Source organism: Volvox carteri, assembly GCF_000143455.1.
Source record: "Volvox carteri f. nagariensis unplaced genomic scaffold VOLCAscaffold_25, whole genome shotgun sequence".
Lineage (NCBI taxonomy): Eukaryota > Viridiplantae > Chlorophyta > Chlorophyceae > Chlamydomonadales > Volvocaceae > Volvox > Volvox carteri.
The window spans coordinates 816,642-843,388 of record NW_003307568.1 but is presented as its reverse complement, the minus strand read 5'-3'; the positions used below and the strand labels follow the sequence as shown (position 1 = coordinate 843,388).

General features: G+C 61.3%; 1 protein-coding gene across 1 annotated transcript; it reads left to right on the top strand.

The window, feature by feature from the left end:
• Positions 1–847: 847 nt before the first annotated feature.
• VOLCADRAFT_92293 (uncharacterized protein) lies at positions 848–20,154 on the top strand (the record flags this gene model as incomplete). Its single annotated transcript, XM_002951743.1, has 22 exons — positions 848–949; positions 1,203–1,425; positions 1,691–1,886; positions 2,526–3,025; positions 3,260–3,744; positions 4,060–4,404; positions 4,925–5,041; positions 5,435–5,503; positions 6,018–6,341; positions 6,480–6,547; positions 6,964–8,073; positions 8,736–9,076; positions 9,386–11,355; positions 11,743–15,003; positions 15,540–16,037; positions 16,307–16,428; positions 16,644–17,016; positions 17,282–17,305; positions 17,423–17,494; positions 18,152–18,298; positions 18,860–19,152; positions 19,341–20,154. 22 exons carry the CDS (start codon positions 848–850, stop codon positions 20,152–20,154), a joined length of 11,454 nt encoding a protein of 3,817 aa, XP_002951789.1.
• Positions 20,155–26,747: the final 6,593 nt, after the last annotated feature.

Here is a 26,747-nt window from a genome sequence, read left to right as displayed (position 1 = left end):
TGGATTTGAAATGCTGAAATGCTACCAAGCCATACCAGAAGGCTGTTTGGGCTTATCTCTGCCTAGCTCCGCTGAACAGGCGTTGATTAGGTTATTGAACGGGTCTGAAGCCTAGGTTGGATGCTGTGAGTACACGTGTCGTACCGTGAATCTTTTTGCACGGAGAATCATGTACTCTCAGGCTGCCTATTGTTGTTTCGTCAGCGGTCCGGGCAGCCCAAAATGGTCTTTGGAGACTTTGCAGTGCATATGAGGCAACGCCGACGCATTGGCATATGTCGCGGAATCTAAAGAATACCAATAATAGGGTGCCAAGTGGCCTACAGCTGTGTAGGTTGGGAAAAGGCACCCTCATGATGCATTGCAATAGGCGCGGCCCAACATAGGCGCGATTTAGGCGAGGCGCAGCTGCGACACCTTGAATCGCAAGCAAACAACTATACCATGGCTCCATGAACCTAAAATTACCGCGTTAGCCTCTTCTGAAGGAAAGCAGTTGACATTTCATGCCCGTAACATGTATTTTAACGTGTCAGTACAACTCCCCAACGTCCTGGACGAGACGTCCAGGCCAAACTCTCAGTTGCTTCAGCATTTTCCAGGGGGCTTTGAGTAAAAATGTTACGGAGAGAAATGGGCACGAATATGCTGCCCCTTAAAAGAAAATGATTCAGGCTTGCAGCAGCTTGCCTGCTGCGCGGGCCAACCGTTTGGCGAAGTTAATACTGTTGGTTTTCACTTATATGCTTGCTCACAAGACTAATGCAAATGAGTCGCCCCAGTCGGCCGCGTGCGCACCCGGGTATGCCAGTCCTTAGCAACGAAGTTCATAGTTTCTGGACAACCTATGCATACCATGCACATCTGCAGATTATCAAGCATTTGTGAACTTGTGGACAACAGTGTTTCGCTTGTACAAGCAGTGGCGAGCTGTGAAAATTCAACAGAGGTGAGTCCGCAGCCAGCGTTAAACGATTTGGCCTTTGTATAAGGCATACTGGGGCCTCACTTTGGATAGGTCGCTGACTGCATAGGCAGATACCTTCATGCCGTAGGCAAGCGTGGCAATAATTTCCCAAAAGCGATGCAAAAGGCAGGTCCAGCAATCCATTGCACCGCACATACTTTGCATGGCTAATGGAGGTTGCTGGCACAACACCCTCCCGTTGGTTCCGTCTGCCATTCCGGTGTACGGCGCGCAGAACCAACCAACCCTTCGGCTGCTGATCAGCACAACTTGGGTAGCTGAAAATGCTAATGATACGGGGAGCCAGCTGCAGCCCTCCTCCGCCGCGGACTTTGCGGAGGAGGTCAGACAGGACTTGGGGAGAGCACAGATTGCAGCAACGGTTGATTATGAGACCAGCGAAAATGGATGGTGGAATGGCACCGGGTTGAACAGCAAGCCTCCGCAGGGATACGCAGGTGCGAGAAGTGTCCCGCCATTAGTGGCGACCGTCGTACGTGTGCCGTGCGGATCCTCAGCATGTCCGAGCCCCTTATCCCCCGCTCCCCTCTGGCGGCCTACGGCTTGGCGACAACGCCTCTGATGGTAAACGCAGCATTGAAGAGCTACCCCCGGCCCCCGTTAGCTTGCGAGCGTGGAATGCAAATGAGAAGACCGTCCAATCGGTTCGGAAAGCCGCAACGACATGAATTGGTTATTGCTGTCTTACCCCAACACACTCAGGATGGACTACCAGGCCGGAGACGGTGGCCGTGTCCGCCGCCGCGGCACAGGAGCTGCCCAGCATGCTGCTGCTGCAGGACCCGGACCTGCAATGGAGCGATGTGCTGCCGGAAGTGCGCAGCATGGTCGCGCTATACGGCGGAAGGCTGCAAGCTTTGCCTTACGCTGTGGAGGTGCCGCTGGTGTTGTACAGGAGGTACGCTGTGGGACGTATTGCGAGGCAGGGCCATCACCACGCAACATGCTGGGGAATGCTGCCACGGGATGGAGGCGGGAATGGGTGGGGTTCTGCACGGGACGTGGCGTGGTCCACCCGCACGTCCATGAGGACGTCCAGCAAGGGGACCGGCTAGTCCAGCCAGTAGTCAGCTATCGAGCGAAGGCTGTCTATCAGTGGGGGCAACCTGAGCCGGTGGACAGGTGTCCCAGATCAGCAAATCGCGTGAATGCTAGGGAGGCCTTCCCTTCCTCTCTGTCCACGCCACCATATGCTTCGAAAGGGCCCTTAAACCAGCGCGTGCAGCCAGGGGTGCTTAGGGGTGCCGCGGTCAAGTTGAGCTCTCCCAATTTCGCCCTGACCCATGGGGCTAGTGCTGCTACTGCTGCTGCTGTCGTTACTGCTGCGTGCCGTTCTCTCCTGTCCTAGGGACGCCCTCCGGAGCATCGGGGCCGGCCCGGCGCAGACTTGGCCCGGGCTACTGTCGCTGTTGCAGCAGCTTCAGAGGCGACAGCAGCAGCAACAACAACAGCGGCAGACGCCTAATGACAGCAGCACCAGGAGCGCTGTCCAAGGACCTGGCAGCGGGCTCTGCAACGCCCTCCCGTCGGGTTGTAGCCGCGATGCTGACCTGCTCATAAGCATCTGGGCTAGCTTGGCGCTGGCTTCCATTCGCGTGCAAACCTCGGAGGAGGACCTGAAGAAGTTGATAGACGAGCAGCTAGGTGGCGCTGATGTCGCCGCTGCCGCCGCCGCCGTACAGTCCCTGGCCCAAGCCCTGCAGCTGTACCGCGAACTCATGGGGCTAGCGCCGCCAGGCGCCGCTCACGCGCCGTGCGTGCGACCGGACCTGCAGTTAGCGCTGGCGAAGTGCGCTGTTGTGGTGGGTTACGGGAGTTCCTTGAAAGCAGCGATATGGCAGCTGGGCAAAGAGCGTGAGGAGCAGCAGGGGCGGCGGAGGCGGAGGCAGCGGCATTTGGCGGCAGAGGCTGAGGCCGGGGAGCTTTCGCAGCATGGGCTGCAGCATGCTCGGGCGTTACAACAGCAACAGGGGGAGGAGGAGGAGGCTGTGGGGAGTGTGGCGTTGGTTGCGGCGCTACCTGGAAGCGCCTTGTCTGGTGGGTTGGTTGTCTGGTGGGTTGGTTGCTGAGTCCTGACCTTGCCTTTGCTGTTCATTCCGCATGTCCACATCGGGCCGCAGCTCCCTCACCCTCTTTACTGCAACCATCTGCGACCATGCCTCCCTGTTACCCTCTCTAACGCCGTGGATTGGATGCTGATCACAGCACTTATAGTATCTGTTTCTGCCTACCGGTACCTCGCTGTCCTATCCTGTTGCTTTTGACACGTAGACGCCGCTGGGTCATGTGGCAGTCCTGCCTGCAGCGGCAGCAGCGGCAGCAACAGTAGCCAGGCGGACGGGCCAGATGGAGGCAGCGGCGGAGTCTTGCGGGGCGTGTACCTGGGGCATGACGTACTGGCGTTCCAAATTAACGCCACAGCTCCGCCGCTGTTGCAATATGCCACGTGGCGGGTGGCAGCGGTCGCTCTGGGCCAGAACCGCAGCTGGCAGTCCGTGCTGTCGCCCGCGGAGGGCGGCGCAACGGTACATCGCGCGTCGCAGCTCGCTGATGTGGAGCGCTGGACGTCGTACGGGTACGACAAGTACGATATCTCGTCATACTTGACGGCGCTGCGGGACAGCTTGAGGGGGCCGCTTACCTTCACGGCGCCGCGGCTGCCTCCCGCCCTGGGCGAGGGGCTGCTGGAGGTGTTGCGTGAGGCAGCCAATGACGCGGCGTTCGGGTCTGTGGCGAACACAACTGCACTGGCGGAGGTGGGGTATCGGGCGGACCTTATTGCGTGGCGGGGTTTGCCCATTCCTATTGTTATGCTGGCGTCATGCTGTATGTGTTCAGCTCTCCCGGCTGGGGGCCATGTACCGATGTACGTGTCCTGTGGGGGCACAGCTGGCGAGCTACGAGTGCGGCCTGCACCGAGGCTGATGGGTATGGTACTTGGGTATGGGCCGCAGTCGCTGCGGGGCGGAGGCATGCCCGGGCGCCCTGTGCCGCTTTGCCGTAACCCCAATATGCATATTGTTTCCGGGCCCTGACTCTGAGACCCGTGTACCCTGACGACCGTTTCGCAGTTGGCAATAACCCGCCTGAGGCGGGCGTACGATGCGAACCGCGGGGCGGTGCTTGACGCCCTGGCAGTGCATTTGGGCCTCCAAGCAGACGCCAGTAGCGTGGGACGCGCCGGAAACGACACTGGTACTGGCAGCGGTGGGCTCCGAGGCGCAAAGCTCGCAGGCGTCATCATCAGTAGCATTGTGGCTACAGCAGCGGCGTCGCTAGTTGCGGCGCTGGCGCTATGGTGGATGAGGGGCTGGGTGCTGGCGCACAGGCTGGGCGTGTGGATGCCGGCTCTGGACCGCCGGTCCACTGCTCCGGGGTATGGACCGGACACGACACTCATGTTGACGGACGTGCAGGTTAGCAAGGGATTGCGTTTGGAAGGGTCGGCGGAGAGTGGGGGGAGGAGAGTGGGAAGGAGAGTGGGGGACAGTGGCGGTCAGCTCGGGTTGGCCCGTCGTTCGTTGCATCGACACGCAGCCCTTCCTGAACAGACGTCCTGTGGTATACGGTTTTTCTGCACCGGACTGTCCGGTGGTGTAACCCCCCGAAGCGCATGTGGGTATCGTCCGGGGTACAGTGTTGTCTTCGTACGGCAGGCTGTATCCCGGCAGGCTGGAACTGCACATCGCAAGGGCTTGCGGGTGCGGGTGCGGGTGCGGGGACATAGAAAATGTCCAGCGACCTGAACTATGTCCAGCTTTGAACCGACCCCGGATGATCGTCCCATCCCAGGGAAGAAGACCCAACAGAGCTTGCATTCTATTCATATTCGTACTCTCTTCTCCGTTTGGGTTGAGGCCTCTGCGGTCCTGATCGGATGGCCCCCGGGTAACTGAGTTGACCGCCTTGTCTGACTTATTGCGACTGCGGCATCAGGACTCCACGCGCCTGTGGGAAACGCTGCCCGTCGCGGTAATGGACGCCGCGCTATCGCTCCACAACGACGCCTTCCGGCAACTGCTGCCACGGTACCGCGGATATGAGTGCCACACGGTACGGTGCGGTTCCTTACAGTAACGTACGGTGCGGTACGGTACGGTACGGGTGTGAGGATTTCAAATAAAACTTGCAGTATCATGTCGTAAAACACAGCAGGATTGCGGAAGTGGTCTCCCTGGTAGTGGTAGGCCTGAAGTGGTCTCTCTCGCTTCCCTGCGCGGGAGTGCACTGTCTGTCACCAGGAAGCAGTTATTCCGCAGGAGGGCGGGTGGTGCATAGGAGGTGAGATAGAGAAGGATAGGAACGGTTGAGAAGCGCCAAGGCCTCGTCGGTGTCCGTTTTTGGTAGTACCTTAGGTGGAGCTGCCAAGAGCGCACCACTCGCCAGCCCCACCTCCGCATCCGTTGTTCCCTCGCGTGCCCCCGTCTGGACCTGGACTCCGTACAGGAGGGCGACAGCTTCGTGTTGGCATTCTACACGGCGGTGGAGGCGGCGGCTTTTGCACTGGAGATTCAGGTACGCATGCAAACATAGAGAGCGGAACGGAGCCTCGTGGTTTGTGGTTTGCGGGTGTTCACGCCAATTCGTCATCATGCTCACTGGACAACGCCGCTCATGTCGCCGCTTATCTACACAACGTGTGCATGTCCTGAATGGGTTCCAACGTTTGGGTTGGCTTATTTTACAAGTTACAAGTTCCGCACACAAGTGCGGGTGTGTCCGTAAAAGCCGGGGGGGCCATGGACTTATGTGTTCAATTGGTCTTTCTCTGTGTGGTAGAGGCTTCAACTGATTAGCTGTAGCTTCCGCGACATCTTTTTCCTCGTTCCGAGGAGCATTGCCGTCTGCACATCCTTGTTCGCGCCTTGCCACAGCCACAACCCCTACCACCATCCATTTATTCATGTTGTTACATCAGCAGCTATTAAATCCTAGTAAATGATAAAATAAATAATAATATGATAGCACTGATAAAACTGTCGTAAGCACCGGGCTGATAGGCCGCTCCTCAACGGCCCCCGTTCTGCAGCTCGTGTTGCTCCAGCTCCCCTGGCCGCAAGAGCTCCTGGATCACGAGCTGGGTGCCGTTGTACGGCAAACACCGCCGCACTCGGACAGCAACGAGGGCGCCGCGCAGGCTGGGCCCGGGCAGGGGGCCCCGTTCTCCGCTTCCAACGACGGCGGCGCCGGTGGTGGCGCTGGAGGCCCTCACGGTAGCAATGGCGGCCTGGAGGAGGGACTGGCCGTGATGGGCGGTAGCAGCGCCCTGGGCATGAGTACGACACGCGGTCCACCAGAGTACGGCGATTTGGGTACGGCGACGTGTACGAATATGGAGCCTTGGGGCCTGCAGGTGCGTCGCATGCATGCCCCCCCGTATCTCCCCATGGCCCGTTCAGATCCCCCCCTACACATTCCCCTCTCATTCCCCAGGGCGGCTCACACTTCTTCCTTCTCCCCCCTCCCCCTTCTCCCCTCCCCCCTGGAGCAGGCGGTGGACGAGGAGCAGGCGGCCGTGCTGAACTCAGACGAGCGCCTGATGAAGAGCCTGTATAGAGCGTAGGTCTCTCGGAGCGTGGGTCATGTACTCTTGTGTCTAGGCCAGGCCGTGCTCCGCCTTCAGGGGTGTTTTCCTGTAGCGCACGGTGATACGGTACTTCCTCGGTCCTATACGTGTGTATGTATGTATGTATGTATGTGCGGTCAAGGCTTTGTCCTGTAGCGTCTCTTTTCTACCGTGTTGTGCGTTTCCTCGCCTCGCCGCACCCCTCAGTGCGCCTCTTTCCCCTGTTGCCGCTGCGGCTGCTGCTCCCGCGGCAGCGGTGGCGGGAGGCCTCCTGAGCCCCGACCGGTTCTCCCGTCCTTTTATCCTGCCGAGCTGCATGATAGTTACCCTGCAAGCTTTCCTAGCGCGTTCAACTAACACCCTCTCCGTCTGCCATCCCTGGGCCCGTCCTCCTTGCCGTACACTGCAGAACCACCAGGCGACCCCCGGGTCGGTCCCGAACCTTCTCCACGCTTCAGGGCCTTCGCGTGCAGGAACGTGGCAGCTGGTCCGCAGGCCTTCGGCGGCGGGCACGGCAAACCGACGCCACCGCTGGCGGCGGCGGCGACTCCGCCGCCGGTGATGGCGGCGGCGCGGCGGCGTGGGTGGAGGGTCGCTCCCTCAGTGACAGCCGCGCGGAGCTGGACTTCCAGGGCACTAGCTCCCGATCCCACTCCGGCCTGGACGCGGACTCCGCCACCGACACGTGTGAGCGCGATAGCCTCTTGCACCTGCGCAAGGCGCCGCTGGTGCCTCCCACGAGGACGGGAACGGGGCCCGGCACAGGCGCCGGCGGGCTGTCACTGCACCAGCTGCCGCAACTCCAGCAGCAACATCCATACGCGACAGTGGAGGGTGATAGCCTTAGCGGCGGCAGCGGCAGCGGCGGGCCGAAGCGGCCGCGCAAGCGGGGAAGTGACCTGGACAACGCGGCTACGACGGCAGTGGCGTTTTCTGGGCGCTACCGTAGCGGCGGCAGCCTGCAGCTGCCGCCGTGGTTCAGCGCTGCCGGCGATGGCGGCGGTGGCGGTAGCCTGCCAGCACACTCGGGTTTGGCGATTTTACCAAGCGGGGAGAGGGTCCCGTCTGGGGTGGGGCTGACGGATGCGAACGAGGAGGCATCATTGCGGCTGGGGCTGCCGTTGATGTTGCAGCGCCAGTCACATTCGCAACACCCATTTTACGGACGCACTGCATCACAGGATCTGGGCGGCAGTCGGCAGCTCTGGCACAGATCAACGGAAGCCTCCCGCAACAACAGCAACACCTTGTTTGCCAGCACGAGCACCAATAACAACAATAACAGCCTCAGCAACGGCAACAACTCCCGATCATTAGTCCTGATGCGCGCCCGCAACTCCACGCGGTCCTCGGCGGGAACACCCACACCGCCCTTCACTGCCCTGCTGGCCACGCTACGGGTCTCCGGCGACGGCGAAGGGAGCGGCGGCGGCGCCGCTGCTGCCGGCCCTGCTGCCGGCGGGCTGGTTGGCGGCGTGGATTTTATGTTGCGATTGGCTTTTGCGAGCCAAGCGGACAGGTATGGCGGGGTATCGGCGGTTTGTAACGTAAGCGCGCGCTGAGAGGGTGAAGGTGAAGGGAAGGGGGCTGCGGTGTGTGCTGCCTGGTGGCCAGTGCCCTCCGGAGCGTGTGTGTGCAGCTGGGGACTGTGGGACATCGGGACACTGGTGTGGGGTCGAGAGCGGGGAATTGCGCCGCAGTGAAGTGAAGTGAAGTGAAGGGCGAAGGGTGAAGGGTGAAGGGATGCAGTCTGTCGTTTACTGGACCCTGCCTGCTGTGGAACAGCGAGCTGGTGGATGCATGGCTCGGTTCGGCTCTCGGAGTCAGCAGCACTGGGACAGCGGTCGGAGTTTGCTCGTGGATGTGCTGACCGCGGTGAAATATATACGTGCGTGTGCGTATTTTACGCCTCGGTTGCGTTACCCAGATAGAGAGGTGTGCAACGAGTACCCATACGAGCTAGCAGAGGCCCAAGAGCCTAATAAGAGCCGCACAAGTTAGGTACAACTCATAATGTAACGCAAAGGTATGTTTGTCGATTAGGCGCATCATCGCCATCTAGGAGATCAAGGGTGCTGTAGGGCCCCAGGAGCCGCAGCGGCAGCAGCAGCAGGCATGTCGCCTAAGCGCTGCACAACCCTCCTGCCGCCTGCTGTTTTGGAACTCTGCCCCGACACTCAGGCGGTCTCCCTCCGGCGACGATGACGGCGGCGGGGGCGGTAGCGGCCGCACGCCCGACAGCCGCGACACCATCATGCGCCGCCTGGGCTTCAAGCAGTTCGCCCAGCGCTCGTCGCTGGGCGGCGGGGCCGAGACGCCGCTCATCCTTGTCGGGGATCCATCCGAGCAGCGGCACCGCCGCCGGCACCGGCAGCAGCGGCAGCAGCAGCGGCAGCGGCAGCGACGCGGGAGCCACGTGCTGATGCCCGCCTTCGACGACCTGGTGGCTGAGCAGGAGAGCTCCGGGGAAAGTGGCACCCACGGGGGCGAGAGTCCGAGGGACAGCTGGCCGCGAGATGATGGTGTACTCCACACGTTGCGCCACCCCAATAACGCACATAAGGAGATTGACGCCACGACGCCGCGAGATGAAACATCCAACGAGGATGCTGCTCCGGCGGGTGCAGGAGCTGGAGCTGCAGCTGCTACAGCCACTGCAATAGCAGGGTTAACAAGAGCAGGCCTAGCAGCAGCAGCAGCAGCAGCAGCAGCAGCATCCAGCACCACGGCCGTCTGCACTACGGTCGGTGCCGCGGAAAGTAAGAGGGAGCTCATTCTGAGGGGGTCATCAACCCCTTCCACCCCCCAATTCCTGACGCCGGGCTGGGCAGCTGTGGAGGCGACTCCGGGGTCAGAAGCTGAGCTGGCATCGGTTCCCGAGCCGGGGACTGCGACTGTTTTGGAGCCGTCGTCTGGCGGTTTGTGTGGCGCTAGTACTGACGTTAATGGTGGCGCTGTTGTGACCGCGGCCACGGCTGATCCAGCAGAAGCCCATGTGGTGTCCGTGGCTATGGCTATGGCTATGGCTGCTGGTGCTGCGGGTGAAGGCCTGCAAACTCGTCGTCCAGGGAATGGCAAACGCGTCCTCGCGGTGTTGGAGACTGTCCAAGGTGAGCTACGGGACACCGTCGTGGCTGCGGCGGCTTTGCAGCCGTCATATGGCGGTCCGATATCCGAATCGGACGTGCCGCCGCAGCTGTTGCTACCGCCGCCGCCAGCTTTGCGTACAGTGGCTGCTGCTGCCGCGGCGGCGGCGGCAGGCAAGCAGCCAGCCTTGCCGCCGTCGTCATCATCATCATCATCATCATCTTTGTCGCCGTCTTCTCAGCAGCAGCGAGAACAGCAAGAGCAGCAACTGAAGCTGCATCCGCTCCATCATCAGGAGCATCAGGAGCAGAAACTGCAGCAGCAAGAACAGCAGCACAGCCAGGAGGCGTTGGGAGGTACAAGCGACACGCCGGAGCATGCGGAGTGTGCGTCTGGGACGAGCTCCGTAGGGGTCGTGACGGCTTGCTCGCTGGTTAACCCAGCCGTCTTGGAAATGACGGCGGAGGCGGAGGCGGCGGCTACGTCCTCGGCTTCATTGCCGAGATCCGCGGTGCGCCATCTCGTCACGAACAACTCGGACTCCTCGTCTTCTGACAGACGGCCACTCTCGCATAGCCTGCGGGTGCGGCCGTGTAGCGGTGCGGCGGCCGCGGTGGATTTACCAGCAGCAACAGCAGCACCGGGGGGCCTCGCGCCACTGGAGGTCGAACCCAGTGGCGGCTCCTGTGATGAGCGAGGTGCTGATTTGCTGCGTCTCGCCAGCAGCGGCTTGGGAGCCGCCTCCGCTGCCGTCGCCGCCAGCAGCAGCAATGCAACTGTCGTCGGTGCCAGCTCGTCGGTTCCGGTTTCGGCGGCGGCGGTCGCGACGGCGGCGACACCGCCGCCGCTGGCGGGTACGCAGCCGGTCCCGCAGGCGCCGTCCCGAGGGTCAGGCATCGGCGGCCCACCAACCAGGTCCGATATGTCGCGCTGGCTGACGACATGGCCGTTCGGGGCGCCGCCGGGGGCGGGGACGGCGGAGGCGACGCTGGCGGCAGGGAAAACGGAGCCGTATGCTGGGGCAGTCGTGGGCGGCACTACCGCAGCCGCAGGTGGCCCCCAGCGCAAAGAGCTGGTCTTGGGGATGCCTGACATCGAAGCCGGCGCCATGGTGGCTGGAAACGAAGCTAGGAGCATCACCTACACCAAGGCTGGCGGCAGGGGCTTTCCGTCGGCCTCTGCCAGCAGCAACGGCATGGGCACACCAGCCGCTGCACTGCCCCGCGGCAGCAAAGGCAACGTCGACGGACACATGCTGGGCGCCGTACGACGCACCATCTCCGAGCTCCAGGTCAGCCCTAGTGGCCTTACTGTGTCCAGGAGCCCAAGTAGCTGGATCTCGCCCGCCTTCCGTTCCGTTCGGCGCGCCGTCTGGCGCAGTGCCTCCGCCAGTGCGATTGACGCTGCTGGCGGCGGCGCCGCCGCCGCCGCCGCCATCGCCGCCACCAACGGCAGCGGCATGAGCTCCGCCGGGACGAGCTCCAGCGGGTACAGCTCCGGTGCTACACCGCACCTCGTCGTCGCGAGCGGCAGGGCCGTACAACCGCCGATCAATCCCGTATTGCGCCGTCACCGTGCCGTGACGGAGTACGTGCAGTCGCCGCTGAGTCGGCAGGGTGCGGGCGCCTTAACCTGCTGGGAGGAGGTCCATGCTCGTCAGCCGGAGGCGGCCTACTTGCGGATGGGCGGGCCTACGACTTCTTCTGTAGTGGCGGTGGGCGGTAGGGGAAGTAATCCGTCCATGTCGGCCTCAACGCCGACGCCAATGTTGGCATCGCAGTCGCAACAACAGCCCGGCTCTTTCATCGTGATGGGACCTTCTTACTCACTTCCGAGCCACTACCACCAGCAGCCCCAGCCGCGCGGTGATATTCCGCGGTGGCGTTCCGAGGATTTGGATCTTGCAGCATCAGCCGCATCAGCAGCACCAGTAGCGACAACGGCAGCGACGGTGACGGCGGTGGGTCGACACAAGGCGGACAAGCCCCTTCCGACGGCATTGGCAGCAGAGGCGGCGGCACGTGCGGCGTTGACGCTGACACTCGGGGACCAGTCCTCGGGGGTTTCTTCACAAGGCTCCCCCCGTGTGCGGTTGCTGCAGACAACAGTTGACGGTGCTTTGCATACGTCGCCGGAGGCGGCAATACCGGCGGCGGTGGCGGCGGCGCGGCGCAGCAGCCGCCGCAGCAGCACCACACATTCGGATCCAGGCGGTGGACCGGGGCTACCGCTGCCGCAAGGCGAGATAAAAGACATGCATGAGAGGGTGACGACCCAGGGGTCGGGGTCGTTCCCCACTGGGCTGACCCACGGGGTGTTCCGAAATTCCATGCCGGTCCTGGACCAGGGTGCTGCAATCTTGGCCGTCGCGCACAGGCCAGGAACGACATCTGCACCCGGTGCGGGCAACCCCGCAATGCTTCGGCCGTTGATATCTGGTGAGCCGTCCCGGGCCCCGGGGACGGCGGCGGTTGCCCCGGGCGGTAGCAGCGCCGCATTGCAGGATGCCGCGGGGCCGCATGCGGCTGCCCCCGCTACAGCTCCACCGCGGCGGCGACCGCCCGGGCGATCCTCCACACCGCCTCCGCGGATGTCCACTGCCTACGGCCACGGTGGCTACCTTCGCGGCTCGGCGTCGGGTTGTGGGTTCGTGCAGGTGGCTGGTGGACATGTACTGCACTCCATGTACAGCAGCAACGTGGCCTGCCCGGGCCCGATGGTTCATCCCGATGGTTCATCCTCTCGCGTGTGGGGCGGGTTGGAGGCACTGATGGAGGCTTACACGCAGGCGGCACGGCTGCGCGGCGCGCCGAACAGACCTCCCTTCGGCGGCGTGTCGCGGACCCGGGGGTCGGTCTCCATGTCATCCGGCGCTGCTGCCCTCGACAGCGTGGCAACTGGCGCCACGGGCACCCTGTTTGACAGCCGCGCGCTGCCCGACATTCGAAGCTCGGACAGTCGAGGCGTCGCGGTCATGTGCGATAGTGGCGGCCTGCAGGGCATGATTGAAGTAGCGCAAGGCTCCAACGGTAACGGCAACGGTAACCGGGACAGCTCGGCGCTGCCGTTCACGCCGTCCTCCCGCGATGGTGGCCGCGACAGCAACACCAGCCGTCTGATCAGCGTCTTGGGGACCGCACTGCGCAGCAAACGGATCTCCCGTGGCGGGGCCAGCCTGGGGGCGCTGATGTCTTTGGGGGAGTCCGGGAACGCGTCCAAGCGTTTCTCTGCCCTCAGCGGGGGCCGCGAGTCCACCAGCACCGCTCGCGGGGACGGCGTGGTCAGTGGCGGCAGCGCCGGCCCGGCCACGTTCATGGAAGCCATGCTGCAGCTGGCAACGGGCGCAGCTACAGCCCATCAGCTGACGAGCGCACTCGCCGGTGGCAGCAACAGCATCACTGGACTGCGCAGAACACTGTCGCCGCTGTCGTTGCTCGCCGGCGGCGGCAGCAACGGCGGGCGTAGCACGCAGCCGTTGCCGCGGCTGGCGGCGCTAGGTGGCCGTGACAGCGAGGGTTCTGTCGCCGTCGCATCGCAAGGTGGTGGTGGGGGAAGCCCCAGCAGTCATAAACAGAAGCAGCAACAGCAGCAGCAGCAGGTTCAGACACAGCAGCGGAACGAGAGCCAGACCGGCCAACACGGTGGCGGCGCCGCAGCTGCCGCTGCGCCGCTGAACGCCACCACTGCCTCGCCTGACGGCGGCAGTCCACCGGCGGAACCCCTGTCGCTGTCACACCTGCGCAGCCACACGGCAGGCGCTATGAAATCCGGTGCCGCTGGCATGTACGGCACATCGGGGTCGTGGACGGCGCAGTCTAGCCAAGCGGTGCAGCCCGCAATCAGGTTTCCGTCGTACTTATTTCAGCTGTCGCGCGCCGAGTCCTTCGGTACCACAGGTAATGACTCCTCTGACTCAGCTGCAACGCCGGCGCAAGGAACGGCGTACCGGATTTCACCTTCCGGCGCCTCCCGCGGCAACACTACGTCACATGCCGACGGCACGCGCGGTGGTCTTGGGACCGGCAACGGCGGCACCGGGGCTTGGAGCGGGAGCGGCTCGCGGCGACAACTGTACGACACACGGAGCGCCAAGTTTCCTTCCGGACACGTCACCTGGCATTACCATGCCGACGGCGGGCCGCGTTTGTCGTACGATGCCCGCAGAGCCTCGGGGGAGCTGCCGACTAGGATCACTCTGCCGGGTCCGCTCGCCCGGCCGTCGAGCTCACTGGTGGGCGCGTCGGCCGTGTACGGCATCACGCGCATGGGCAGCGGCGCCGGCCGCGCCGCAGCCGCCGCAGCCATGCCATCGTACAGCGAAGTCCTCCCTGCAGCGCTGCGGATGCGTGCTGAGCTGGACAGCGCACAAGATCCTTTCCGTACAGCCGACGACGATCAGACGTTGCCGACGTTTGGCAAGGAGCGGTCGTCAAGCAGGCCGCTGCCGCGGCCGCTGGTGGGCGCTGCCGCAGCTGGGGCCGTGGCTGCTGCCAGCCATCGCGTCGAGGGCAGTGGATGTATGGACTCCGGCGGTGCCAGAAACATGGGTCGGGCAGGGGTGCCGGAAATCGGTGGCGGCGGGAGCAGCGGCGTCGCCACCGACGCGACCACCGGCGGCCCCTCATGCTCCAGCGCGACGGAACTGCCGTCTCCGGCCGGTGTGGCCACGGCAATGGCGACGGCAGCGCCGCTGCACGCACCGGCATCAGAGCCGCTGTACATTGCGGTTATGCGCTCAGCTATTAGTGCCCGTCTGGAGATGCAGCCGCAGCCGCAACGGACATCGATGCCAGCAGCGCAACAGCAGCCGCAGCAACACCTTCTCCAAGCGCGCCGAAGCTTTGGCAGGGCAAGGGGCAAGCCCGGTGAGGGCATGGTCGGGCGCGCGGTCAGGCTGTCGCTACAGGCGCTCCGGAGCTTGGGTGCGACGGTAACGCCGTCATCGACGACGGCGGCAGCGGCGGACCACCCCTCTCCCTCGGCGGCGGCGGCGGCGGCGGTAGCGGCACTGCCACGCGGCATATCCTTCGCGCACCTCTCCGGTGGCTCCGGTACCATGGGGCCCGTCAGCAGCGCCCACGATAGCGTCGACGCACCCGCCTGGAGCGCCTCCATGGCCACACCGCAGATGTCGTACACACGGTCCACGGCTGACGGCGCCGCCATTTCCGCGGCGGCTGCAACAGTCGTGCCGCTCGCTGTGTCTGTCCGCGTCGCTGGCCGAAAGCCCTCAGCGAAAGGCGAGCCGCAGAGCGGCCCGATGGCATCTCGCATTTCGGCGTCTCCGATGCCATCACAGCGCGAGCAGGGCTCTGGGGGTGCCAGCTTGCTGGAGGCAGATGGTGCAGTGAGCAGCCTGCAGGTAAGGTAGCTGTAAAATGTTGTGTGCTTTGGGGTTGCTGTGAATAGCTAGGAGTTGCCAAAGCTGCCAATAGAGGGCTTCACCACCTTCAGCCGCCGCACTGGCTGTCACTCTGTTGGGGCGGCTTTGGGTAAGAGGCGAGGAGGGCGGAAAACGCTGGAGGGTGGGCTGTGTTAATCCGGGATCCATAAACCAATGACAACAACAACCAACAACCAACAACACGTCAGGCTACGGATGGGTGCAGTCAACACAGAGGGGACATTGTCCCGGTCAGTCGTTGCTGTTGTCGTCGCTGATGCAGTAATGTATATACAACCGCTTTTCATCAGCCCGCCGCTTTCGCCGACCGCAAGTGGCTTGACAGCTGCTGCGGCGCTCTCGCACCCGCCGACATCAGGGGTGGGGTGTGGGCGGAAAAAAGGGGAGAGAGGGGTAAAAGCTTCTTCGGTTGGGAGAGCGGCCGGCTAGGTCAGTAGGTTTATCTCAGTCCCTACCTTCACCTAATCCTTTCCTTCCCCGCCACGCATCAGCAGGACGCGCTCAGCAGCAACGTCGACACACATAGCGAGCTACCCCGCGGCCCCAAGCTCCTATCTGAGGATGGCAACAATAGCGCCCGGATTACGAGCGCGAGTCGCCGCCGCGCATCGGAAATCGAACCACACTTATCCGACACCGACGCTGACGGCGGTGTTGGCATGGGTGGTGGTGCCGCCGCCGCCGCCCCTGCCGCCGAAGGCATTCCACTTTCCGCCGGCTGCATCCGAGGCTCTTCTCCTCCGCTGGCGCTGACGTCGCCCATGCCGGCGCTGTCTGCCGTACAGGCAGCGTCGAACTCCGCTGACGCCTCGGCCGCCGGCAAGGCTGCAGGCAGCAGCGGGCGCGGCGGCCGGCGGCGGCCCGTCAGTCGCAATCCCACTCCGGAGCGGCTCATGGGTGGACTCACGCGGCGGCTGGACAGCATCATCTCCCACGGCGGCGACATGCCGCAATGGGAAGCCGCCGCAAGGGACGGCTTGCGCAGCCGACAGGTTTGTACCCCCCCTCCCGGGCTGCTAGTGTCTCAAAGCCGCTGTCGCCGCGTCTCTGCCACCGCATCGTAAACCTGGCTCACCCCCATGTAGGTCATGTGAGCCCACGTCAGGTCATGTGTGAGGCGCCGTGCCCTCGTGCAGCCTGGCAGTTGCACCTCCTCCCTCCTCCTTCCTGCTGTGTTTTACTTTCTGGGTTGTTCCATGGCGCCCATGAATGCGGCTCGGCCCCAGCCCCCCTTTCCGGATCCCGCTCTCTCCAACCGCAGGCCAGCGGGGCGACGTCGCTGGTGGGACGACTGGGCGCGGGGATGGTGCAGCGGATTGCGCCCGGCAGCAAGAAAGCTCTGGCGCAACAGGGCGCAGCTCTGGATGGAACCATTTGTTTCAGGTGCGGAAGTGAATCTTGGGAAGAAGGTGTACAGGAGACGGGAGAGGGGCTCCTGCGGGACATTTAAAGGCTGCTGCTGCTGCTGCTGCTGCTGGCAGCGGCCGGTGCAGGTTCGGCCGCCATGCTGTGCCGCTTCCGCGCCTCCCCCCTCTCTCCTGACCTCTGCGTCCTCCCGCCCACCCTAACCCGTTGGGACGTCCCTCAAACGCGAACAGGGGCTTCCGAGTGCGCTGCGGTATGCACTCCGGCTTGGAGGAGGGCCGGGACCTGCACTGGGCCAAGGTGGGCGGCCGCCGCGCATACAGCGGCCCCGCCATGGCCCTCGCCAAGGCCGTGTCCGACCTGGTCCCGGGGGGCATGGTGCTGCTCACCGCCGCCACCTTCGAGCGCCTGCAGCCCTGGCCCAACGCCGAGGCGCTGCCCGGAGCCATCATTTGGTCGCGCGGCCGTTTCCGCATCAGCGTGAGTGAGGCGGCCCCCGGCAGTGCGGTGCCGTTAGATGAGGCGGATCTGTATCAGCTGCTGTCGCCGCAGCTGCTGGCGAGGCAGCCCGCGCTGGAGCGTAGACCGTGGCGTGGTGCGGAGCAGGTGCGTGTGGCGCGAGTGGGGAGGGTTGAGATGGGAGGGTGAAGAGGGTAGGGTGGGAGGGTTATCGTACAGCGTATCGAGTATCGGAGCGTGGTGCGAGCCGGCGTGCTTCCTGTCTGTGTGCGCTCATGCATGTGAGCGTATGTGCACACGCGTATATGTATGCTTTTGTCTTTGAGTGTCTGTCGGTTTGTTTGTCTGTGTTGTGTCGTCGCTTGCGTGTCCTTGTACGGCAACAGACCTTCCCCTTCCTTGCTACCTGCAGGGCGAAGTCAATGCAGGGGTGGGGGTAAGGAAAGGGAGTGGCACGGCTTGGTGGTTGGCAACCCATCTCGCTCCACCCCTCTCATCCCCGCGCGGCCCCGATCTCCGTAACCCCCCTCTTCTCCCCCCCCCGCCTGGCCAGGTGCTTCCCGGCGTGTTGAGTGCACCGTTGGGCCGTCTGGCGCTGGTGCTGGTGCAGGTGGCTGGAGTGCAGGTGGGTGGCATACGGCGAGCGGGTCGGGAGGGTTCGGTGGGTGGGAATGTAGCCGGATTGCGTGTGTGGTGAGGGAGGGCGGGGAGAGGGGAGGGGGAACCTTATGCAAGGAAACAAGGAATTAACGGCCGGCGTCCAAAGTTTAAAACGGTTGTGGGGGTTAGGAGGTAAGGACGGAGAAGTGGACGAGTCTGTTCCGGACGAGTTTGCATCACGTTTCTTCCCCCATGTCCTCTTTCTCTCTTTCCTTTTCTCTCTCGCTCTCTTATTTCTTTTTCTCTTCCTCTCCACCCGTTCCGCTGTTCCGAGAAGATATTCCGACCTGCGGGGTTGTGTTGTGCGACCTGTGGTCCCCCTCCGCCCTCCGCTGTAGGGCCCTGTCATGCCTCATTGTGGCTCCTTAAACGAACCCCTCGTCTCCAAACATCCAACTGTGACGTGACGTGTGGCAAGGCCGTGTATCGGGCCCCGCCCCGCCCCGCCCATGTATTTTACATTCGCAACCTCGCCTGCCGCAGCACTCCACCTACGCGGTGCTCCCGTCGCCGGTTACCCTCCAAGATCCTCTCGTAGCGGCTTTTGCGTTACCCTGTTTTATCTTTAACCCGTTTACCAGTTCGCCTGAGTACCCTTTCCCCCCGCCGTGTTCCACCTCAGGTGCTGCGAGCCTGGGACTCCGAAGTGACCTCCGCAGCGCTCCGTGTGTTCGGCTCCGTGGCTGCGGAGATGCTGCCCGCCTGGGGGGGTTTCCCGGCCAGCCTGGACGCGCAAAACGGCACCTTGCTGGCGGCGTTCCGAGAGCCAGTGGGTGGCTTGTTGGGGCATTGGGCCGTATCAGGGATTGCTCCATTTCTGCGGGGATAGGGTCTCCAGGAAGAACTCTTAGGACGCCCTTAGTCGCCCTCTTGATGCTGCTTCTGCGTATGTTTCCGCTATGCGGCAGCGAATCTAAGGCAGACTTGTCTGCTGCTCCTGGGAGGTCTTGCTCCATGAGCGCCTCCCCCCGGGATGCCGTCTACCCCAGCCGGAATCTTCTAGTGCTTCCGTAGTTGGTCCCTCATCCTGCGCCGTTACGGCTGTCTTACCCCTTCGCCGTCCCTTCCTGTGTGCATCCGCATGTCGGGTCTCCTAGTCCCCTCGCCCTGCCCTGCCCTGCCCTGCCCTGCCCTGCCCTGCCCTGCCCTGCCCTGCCCTGCCCTGCCCTGCCCTGCCCTGCCCTGCCCTGCCCTGCCCTGCCCTGCCCTGCCCTGCCCTGCCCTGCCCTGCCCTGCCCTGCCCTGCCCTGCCCTGCCCTGCCCTGCCCTGCCCTGCCCTGCCCTGCTCTGTGTTTAACACTGGCAATGCTAACTACGTTCCATCTGACAGGCGCTGGCTCTTGGCTTCATGCACGCGATGATTGATGTGCTCCGAGACGCCGACTGGCCCTCCGAGCTGCTCACACACGAACTGGGAGAGCCGCTGGCGATGCCGGTGGGCTCTGGCGCCGCATCCGCCGCCGCCGGTGGCGGTGGAGGCGGTGGCAGCATTCCCGGCTACTCCCAGACAGATGGGGTCACGTCGGTGCTGCCCGTGATGAGCATGTCGGTGTCAGGTGCACCACCGGCCAGCGGCGGAGCTGGGGGGCTGGAGGGTGGAGGATACGTGTTGCGGGGCCTCAGGTGCGTCTCATGGCCTTTGTTGCTTCTGGTGCTGCTGCTGCTGTTGTTGTTGTTGTTGGTGGTGTTGTTGTTGGTGGTGGTGTTGGTGGTGGAGTCATTGGGGGCGGCCCCGACAGCGGCACGCTCTTGCGTATCAAGCCATGTTCACCGCGGTCCTGTTTCTGTCATCGGTACTGCTGGCTCTGCAGGCTGCGATGCGTCGCCGACGTCGCCTCGGTCCGAGTGGACCTAGGGTGCGCCACAGCTGCAGCCCTGTATGAGACCCGCGACCCCAAGGCCTTCAAATCCCTGCGGCGCATGTTGGCAATCGCACATATGGGTGCCGTACTGTGCAGCGGACTTTTGGTTTCGGAGGTGCTGTCCGGGCCCCCAACAGCTCTGGCGGCGCTGCATGACCTGCTCGCCTTTGCGCCGTTGGTAACGGCAGCAGCTCCCCCGACGGCGCCGCCGCCGCTGCTGTCCTCGCCTTCAGTGCTGCCGTCGCCGCTGCCCGGCCAGCACGGCTTGCCAGCAGCTTTGCAAGTCCAAGGCCAGGGCCTGCCGCCTCCGCCGCCATCTCCTGCCCCGTCGATACTGCCATCGCCGCTGCCGCCGCCGAACGCCGTTCCGTCACAGCCGGGTAACGGCGGGGCCTCGGCGTTAATAGGACGGTCGAGTGTGAGTATAATAAGCACCGCTGGTGGCGGCGGTGGCGGCGGCGGTGGCGGCGGCGGCGGCGGCGGCAGTCCTTACCTAACGGGCGGCGCCGCCATCCCCGCAAGCACCCGGCTCACAAAGAAGGAGGCGTCCCGCTCCACGGTGTATCAGTGCACGCGGCGGCGGCCTGTACGGCGCAGTGGCATGGGCCAAGCGGGCTTCGCGTTGGTAGGGAGCGTCAGCGGCGTGTACGGCGCCGCCGCAGGGATGTACGGCAGCAGCTTGTTTGGCGTTGCGGCGAGTAGCGTGAACAGCGGTGGTGGGCAGAGCGTGGCGGGGGCGAGCGGGGCAGTGGGAGGGATCTAACAGGTCATGAGCTTTCCAGCTCCTCCTTCTCCAGTTGCCGCTGCCGCTGCCGCTGCGGTCAGGAAGATGGGCTGTGCGCCCCAAATTAGCCCTCCACGTAAACCCTCGCTTAATATCATCGTGCATGCATGTTTGCCCGGGGCGCTCAGCTCGTTGTTCCGGAGCTTTGGAAACCGAAGCTGTTGTGGGCATGTACGTACATGTACGCGTACACACATCATCATCACCCTCATCATCATTATCATGGTTGTCATCATTCAATGGCATGAAAGTGGCCTTGCATGCACCCTGGTGTGCAAACATACGAGTCTTGGGGGGAAGAGGTCAGACGAGGAAAAGCTGGTTGGAGCAGGTTTTGAGTTTTGGCAAGGAACGTGCACTGAATGCGAATGTGAATCGTGTAGCGCCGGGCCATCAGGTGACGGTGTTTTGCGGACACTGCCGCTGGGCACTATTAGGCTGTTGGACTGCTTGGTTGCGGTGGGGGGTTCGAGGGAGTTGTGCTCGTGGTTCGGCTGAGACTGGGCCGCCGCACAGCCCCGCCTGCTGGGCAGCCTCACCAGCCTTTCCCTTCCCTTGGCCAATTACTACTACCACCACTACTACCACCACTACTACCACCACTATTACTACTATTGCCACTACTACGTATTCACGCCTCACTCTCACTGCAACGCACAAGAAAGCGCTGCACCGGGCGCTACGCTGTGCATCTGCTCAAACATATGAACTATGGAAGACCACCTCATCTCCGCATTTGTACGACGTTTGTTTTCCCCTCTGCCTGCTGTATTCGAACTCCTGACCTTGGAAGAGCTACCACCTTGGCGGTTCAGCGGGCCTTCCAGCCCTGTCGTTCTCTCTTCGTGCCGTGTGTTGAGCCGCCTGTTGGCAGCCAGTCTCACAGTGAGCCGCGAAAACCCGCACCGGTGTAGTACACCGGCGTAGAGCTCCCGCAGAGTGGCGCGGTACGCACCCCTGGATCGCTTGGCTCACTGCTGCCACGTGGGTCAACTGGGTCACATTGAAAGTCACGTGGAGCCGTGGCTCTGGTCAGGGGCAGGGGCGATGCTGGGGGGCGGCTGTTGTGGCCACCACACGTCTTGAGGCCTCTGCTTTCCTTTCGTTTCCTTGTGCGGGATGCGCCTCCCAAGAAGTGCTGCGGGGGCTCCCCAATGTGAGGGGGTGTGCTGCTCATGTGCCCTCATGCGCTGCGGTGTGGCAGCTAAGTCAGTGCCGCACGTGTCAGGGCGCTGCTGTGTGTCTGTGTGCCGCCACGTGGCGCGCACCCCGACATGGTGGCGGCCTAGGGGGGAATCAGGAGGAGGCGCACCGAGTGACGGACTTGGATTCCCAGTCCGTGTGTGGAATGTGAAAAAAGGGGTGGGAAAGGGGCCGGCGTGGCTGTTGGTGATTAGCAGTGGGATCCGGCATCGAAAGTGCGCATTTTCACCGTTGGACGAGATTTGTTGGACCGAACAATAGTTTAGTTGCTTTTCGGGTTGAAGAAATATTTATTATTTGGATTGTGTAGCCGTTGGTACTTGGTCCCAGAGATAACGCCGTGGATGATTCCACTGGCTGTTGGTGCCGTACATTGCAATATATGCGGCTCGTGACGGCTTCAGCACGGATGCCACCCCTTGTGAGCCCTGCCGCTACATGACCACATGAGGTATGTGCTGCCGTATCACTTTTAACATCATGTGCGTGTATGAATGTAATTGTGTATGTATCTATGCCATACTATGTAAGTGGGTGTGGGTGTGTGCAGCTTGGTGACGGAGGTCGGCCGTGGTGTATATACGGTGGTGGTGTAACCGACCGGCAGCCCACGGAACCGGTCGACTTCAGCACCCCCCGCTGGCGCAACCGCTGGCGGGGGTATGTGGGGGTGTTGTGTTGTGTTGTTCAGGAGCGCGTAAGCTTGAGTGCAGCAGTTGGGTACCGGATTGCTGACAGCAACATGTTACTTGACTGGCGCCTTTTCATCTTTGCGACGCTCTGTGACCGGAGAGGGTGGGTGCCGTGCCAGGGGTCAAGGCCACGGCACCAGTCTCCTGCATCTTGTGGGGGTTTGCGGACTGAGCGGGCCAACACACACATATTAGTCCTGAGCGCCGCAAAAAAGATCGAGGGGAAAGATTTGTTGGCGCGTCATGATGGTGGTCGCGGTGGTGAATTTCGTGATTAAGGATTTCTGAAGCTTGGGAGCCATGGCATGTGGGAACTGCATGCAGTGGGTGAGAAGGGGTGGACGTGAGTCGTCCTGATCCTTGTTTGTCAACATGATCATAGTCATCTGGGCTGTCACGGGCGAAAGTGGACGAGAAATGTACACGCGATATGGATGAGGTAGTGGTGGGAGCCTCGTGCAGGTGGTCGGTCGTGCGTCGACGTCTGCAATGGATGCGCCTAGCCCGCCGACTAAGTACTGCTTCTTTGGTGGCGGGGTAACGGCGGCTGCTGAGGTACAGTGACTGCAAGCTGCCACCGCGCGCCTTTGTAACCCCGCATCGTTTGCATGCTAGGTTGATCTGATTCCACGGCGGATGAGGCCGCCGTTGTCATCCGTTGCTTGCCTGCCTCGCGCCGCAAGTTGGGTACGTTGATGAAAAATGTGGTTGCACGTGGTGCTGGATCGGGAGCTCGTGGCACTACCAGCCTTATCAGCCATTCATTCATTACAACATAACTACACAGGTGGTATGATACTACTACGAAACTACGGAACCTCAACGCATGACAATCAAGAGTTATTCACAGTTCAATCCCTCTGACTTCCCCCTCTCTTACATCGCCCTCTCTATCCTCTTTTCCTGTCTAACCTCCCATCCCTATCATTTTGGGCTATTAACCATCATCTGGACGGCCCCCGGTCGCGATACAGAATGATACCGGGAAATTGATGAATCATTGGGTATGAAAGGAAACAGGCCGCACCTAACAGTTGGGAAGCATAAGCTGGCTTTACTTGCTGAGGAACTGGCGTATGCCAAGAAGATCGGAATTTTCAATTTCAACTTAGACTTACAATGTCAATATTTTGGTTCGCTTAAAATAGCCAAGCTAGCGTTACTCGCCGTACACACGAGTTCTAGCTCCGCTAGCTCCGAAGTTACGACACGGTCACACGTGTTCCGAAAGTTCGTCAGCTAACTTCATAACATTACATACTCCCCTTCTTAAAAACAAGCAGCATCCTTGTTGCGAAGGGAAAGCATTAAGCTACACTAAGCGGCCAAGTCGTGCACCTCTCCGATTCCCTTGGCGAAATCGGAACCAGGCTAACGAGGGGAAGGGAAAAAGGGAACCGGAGTCAAGGCAAAACCTTACCGGCCAAAAAGTAGCGCACGACTCCTATCGAGTCCAGATTAAGTAACCCGGAGATTACCAACTGATACGCACAAAGTGCAACGAGTAACGACTGAAATCCTTGGTACCCAAAACACGGAAACCAAATAACAATACACGACAGCACGCTAAGCGCAATATCTACCCGACACAGTACTCTACCAGCAGAAACAGAACAAAGACTTAAACATAGACATTACGAACGCACATGATGAGACACACACACACACACACGTCCAGCCGCAGCTCTATTCCGCTAAAAACTGTACAATCCTCGGAGCGTGCTCCAGGAACTTGGCTCTGAACCACTTGGGGGTTGTTGGTAATAAGCTAAGGTCTCCCAAGGATGGCGTCGTATCCGTCAAGGTCGAGGGTGAAGAAGGTGGTGCGCTCATGGTGAGATTGGATGACCAGGGAGGCGTTGGGGAGGGCGGAGGCGCAAAGGGCGAGGTGTCCGTTGGCCAAACGAACGCGAAACGACTGCGATGCTGAGAGGTCAGCGGAGTGCAGATGGCGATGTTGGAGGAAGGAATTGGCGATGAAGTTGCGGGAGGCGCCGGAATGCACAAGAACACGGGAAGGGCGACCAGCTATGGTAGCGTCGAAGACGATGAGGGTGGTGGAGAGGCTGTCCGATACGGATGCAATGCGACCCATGATGGGCGGAATGAAGGGGCGCTCCACCGTAGACCTTTGTTCGTCTATCTGCGGAAGCGTGGCTTGAGGAGTGCGGTGAGGATGGAGGTTGGGGCGCTGCATGGGGGACGAAGGCGGTTGGGCTGGCTGAGTGACAGGTGGTGGAGGCGGAGGTGGGGAAGAGCAGGCTGGTGTTGGAGGTTGTGAGAAGCGGGCGATAAGGTTAGTTACATTCGATCGAGGTGGTGGAGGGCGGTCCGATGGTTGGGGCGGCGGTGTAAGATGTGTGCTTAAAAAATGCTTCATGAGAGTTCTAACAGACGTGGACGGTGGTGCCGGATGGTTTGTGGAGGAGGGTGAAAGATGGGACGAGGTGGAAGCGGGGTGAAGGGTGGTATCGGGGAACAGGGTGGCGGATGTAGACGCAGAGTAAAAGGAGCTGACGATTGAGGGTCGTGTGAGTAGCACCGGAGGCCAAGGGCTGGGACCCGGTTCTCCATACCTGGAGGGGTCTGAGGGGCTGGGGCGGCAGACGATCGGTGCGCCAGCAGGAAAGCTGCGCGCGACAGTCATGTGACGGATGAGAGGGGCCCAAGGGGCTTGTGGACGATCGGTTAGGACAATGACGGCAGAGGTGCTGGGGTTGGCGGTCATGGCATCTTGGTAGCGGGCGACGATGGTGGAGGCGTTGTCGGCAGGTGGCGGTGAGAAAAAGGGCTGGGCGAGTAAGCGCTGGGCGAGTAAGCGCTAGCTTGGCTATTTAAGCGGACAAAGTATTTTGATATTGTAAGTCTAAGTTGAGATTGAAAATTCCGATCTTCTTGGCATACGCCAGTTCCTCGGCAAGTACAGTCAGCTTATGCTTTCCAACTGTTAGGAGCGGCCTGTTTTCATTTCGGTTGGTATCCTACTGCTTACGGCTCCCTGAAAGGGACGGCGGCGGGGGTAGTGGGGCTGCGAGTTAGTGGGTTATGGTGTGGTGCAGTATGGCCCTTGCATGGCTGTGTGTATGCAGAGTCTTCAATTCTAAGTGCTCGAGTGGTTCACGAGGGGCACGATGAAGCACAGACGATTGATGTAAGGAAACGCCATAGACGGATACTCCAAGATGTTTAGGAGGGGCAGTGATTTCGACATGAGTTTCAGGGAAGAGCAGGCAACAATGCAAGGGAGAGCAGGGGAGAAGAGCAGGCAACAATGCAAGGGAGAGCAGGGGAGAAGAGCAGGCAACAATGCAAGGGAGAGCAGGGGAGAAGAACAGGCAACAATGCAAGGGAGAGCAGGGGAGAAGAACAGGCAACAATGCAAGGGAGAGCAGGGGAGAAGAGCAGGCAACAATGCGGGAAGCCTATCTTGTTGGACTGCTCACTTTGTGGGTGCGTGGAATCCCTTGCAACCCCTAGGTGCGACCCTGGGAGAGTGACCCGCTAACCCAATCTTCTTCGCGGCTTATAAGGGCGTGTGGTCAAACTTCGGATCCTGGCTGAAGCACCGCCCACTGACCCTTTTGGGCCGCATTACCAACTCGCAGATGGAACACGCTGTAAGGCTGAAAGGTTTCGTTGACTTCGACGCTTGAAGCCGCGGTGGAGGATGATTGAGATGCTGTTGGTGTAAGACTCGTTGACTACAAGTACGTTGGTAAGGGAGAGGAAACGTCATGCACCCCGAGGCCGTTGCCTGCATCCTCTGATGTGTTGAATGGATGGAAAGATGGTTACAAACTTCATGAGCTTGTATGGTTCAAACGAACCCGAAGGCTCATGAAACCGCCTTACTCCGGGGCTGTCTGGGCTGCGCGTGGTTGAGGCTGCTGAGGGACCTACGCTTCCCTTAGCCCAAAGTGGTATTGTGGTGATTCGGGGCATAGTTCTGGAAGCTTATTTCATATGCCATGGCAACTCCAGGCTGCAGCGGCACTTGCGGGGACAAGAGCAAAGATTACGGCTATAAAATCTTGCAATGATTCACATCGCTCACATTCACATCAGCACATATCATCTCCCTTAAGATAACCATGCCACGCCATGCTTAACCATGCCATGCTTGCAGCATCGGTTTGCCCAGTCGAAGTAACAAGTTACAGAGATGGGTCGCCTTGCGCACAGGAATGACAAGGATATGCGTAGACCAAGGTGTAGACCGTATTACGCCTGCGTCTACTAAGCTGCACTGATTAAAGTGGCAAGATCCCCCCGGGCCCTGCGTTTATCAGTCCTCAGAAAATCATCTTCTACATGGTCAATAGTCTATAAATACTGTTGATGCATAAAAAAAATTTAGGAATTGCCGTACCTCTGTGTCAACGAATTGAAACAGAATTGCCGCAGCCTCCCGGTGGATTTTCATTTGCGGCTCCTGATGCCACAAATTATAGCTTGGAGACTATTTAATGCACATGATAGGAAGCTCAGCCCAACAGGTTTGACCTCGTACCGTCAATTCTTCGGACAACGAAGCCCGTTTGCTTGGTTTAATTAGCATCCTGTTAATGTAATTAAGGTCTTACTGACACTTTTGTTGCAGTAGTTGTTAGGATTAGCAACTGAGGTCGTCATACTTGCGCAGTTCGCTTGGGGTCCAGCCGCGGACGACGGAACAAG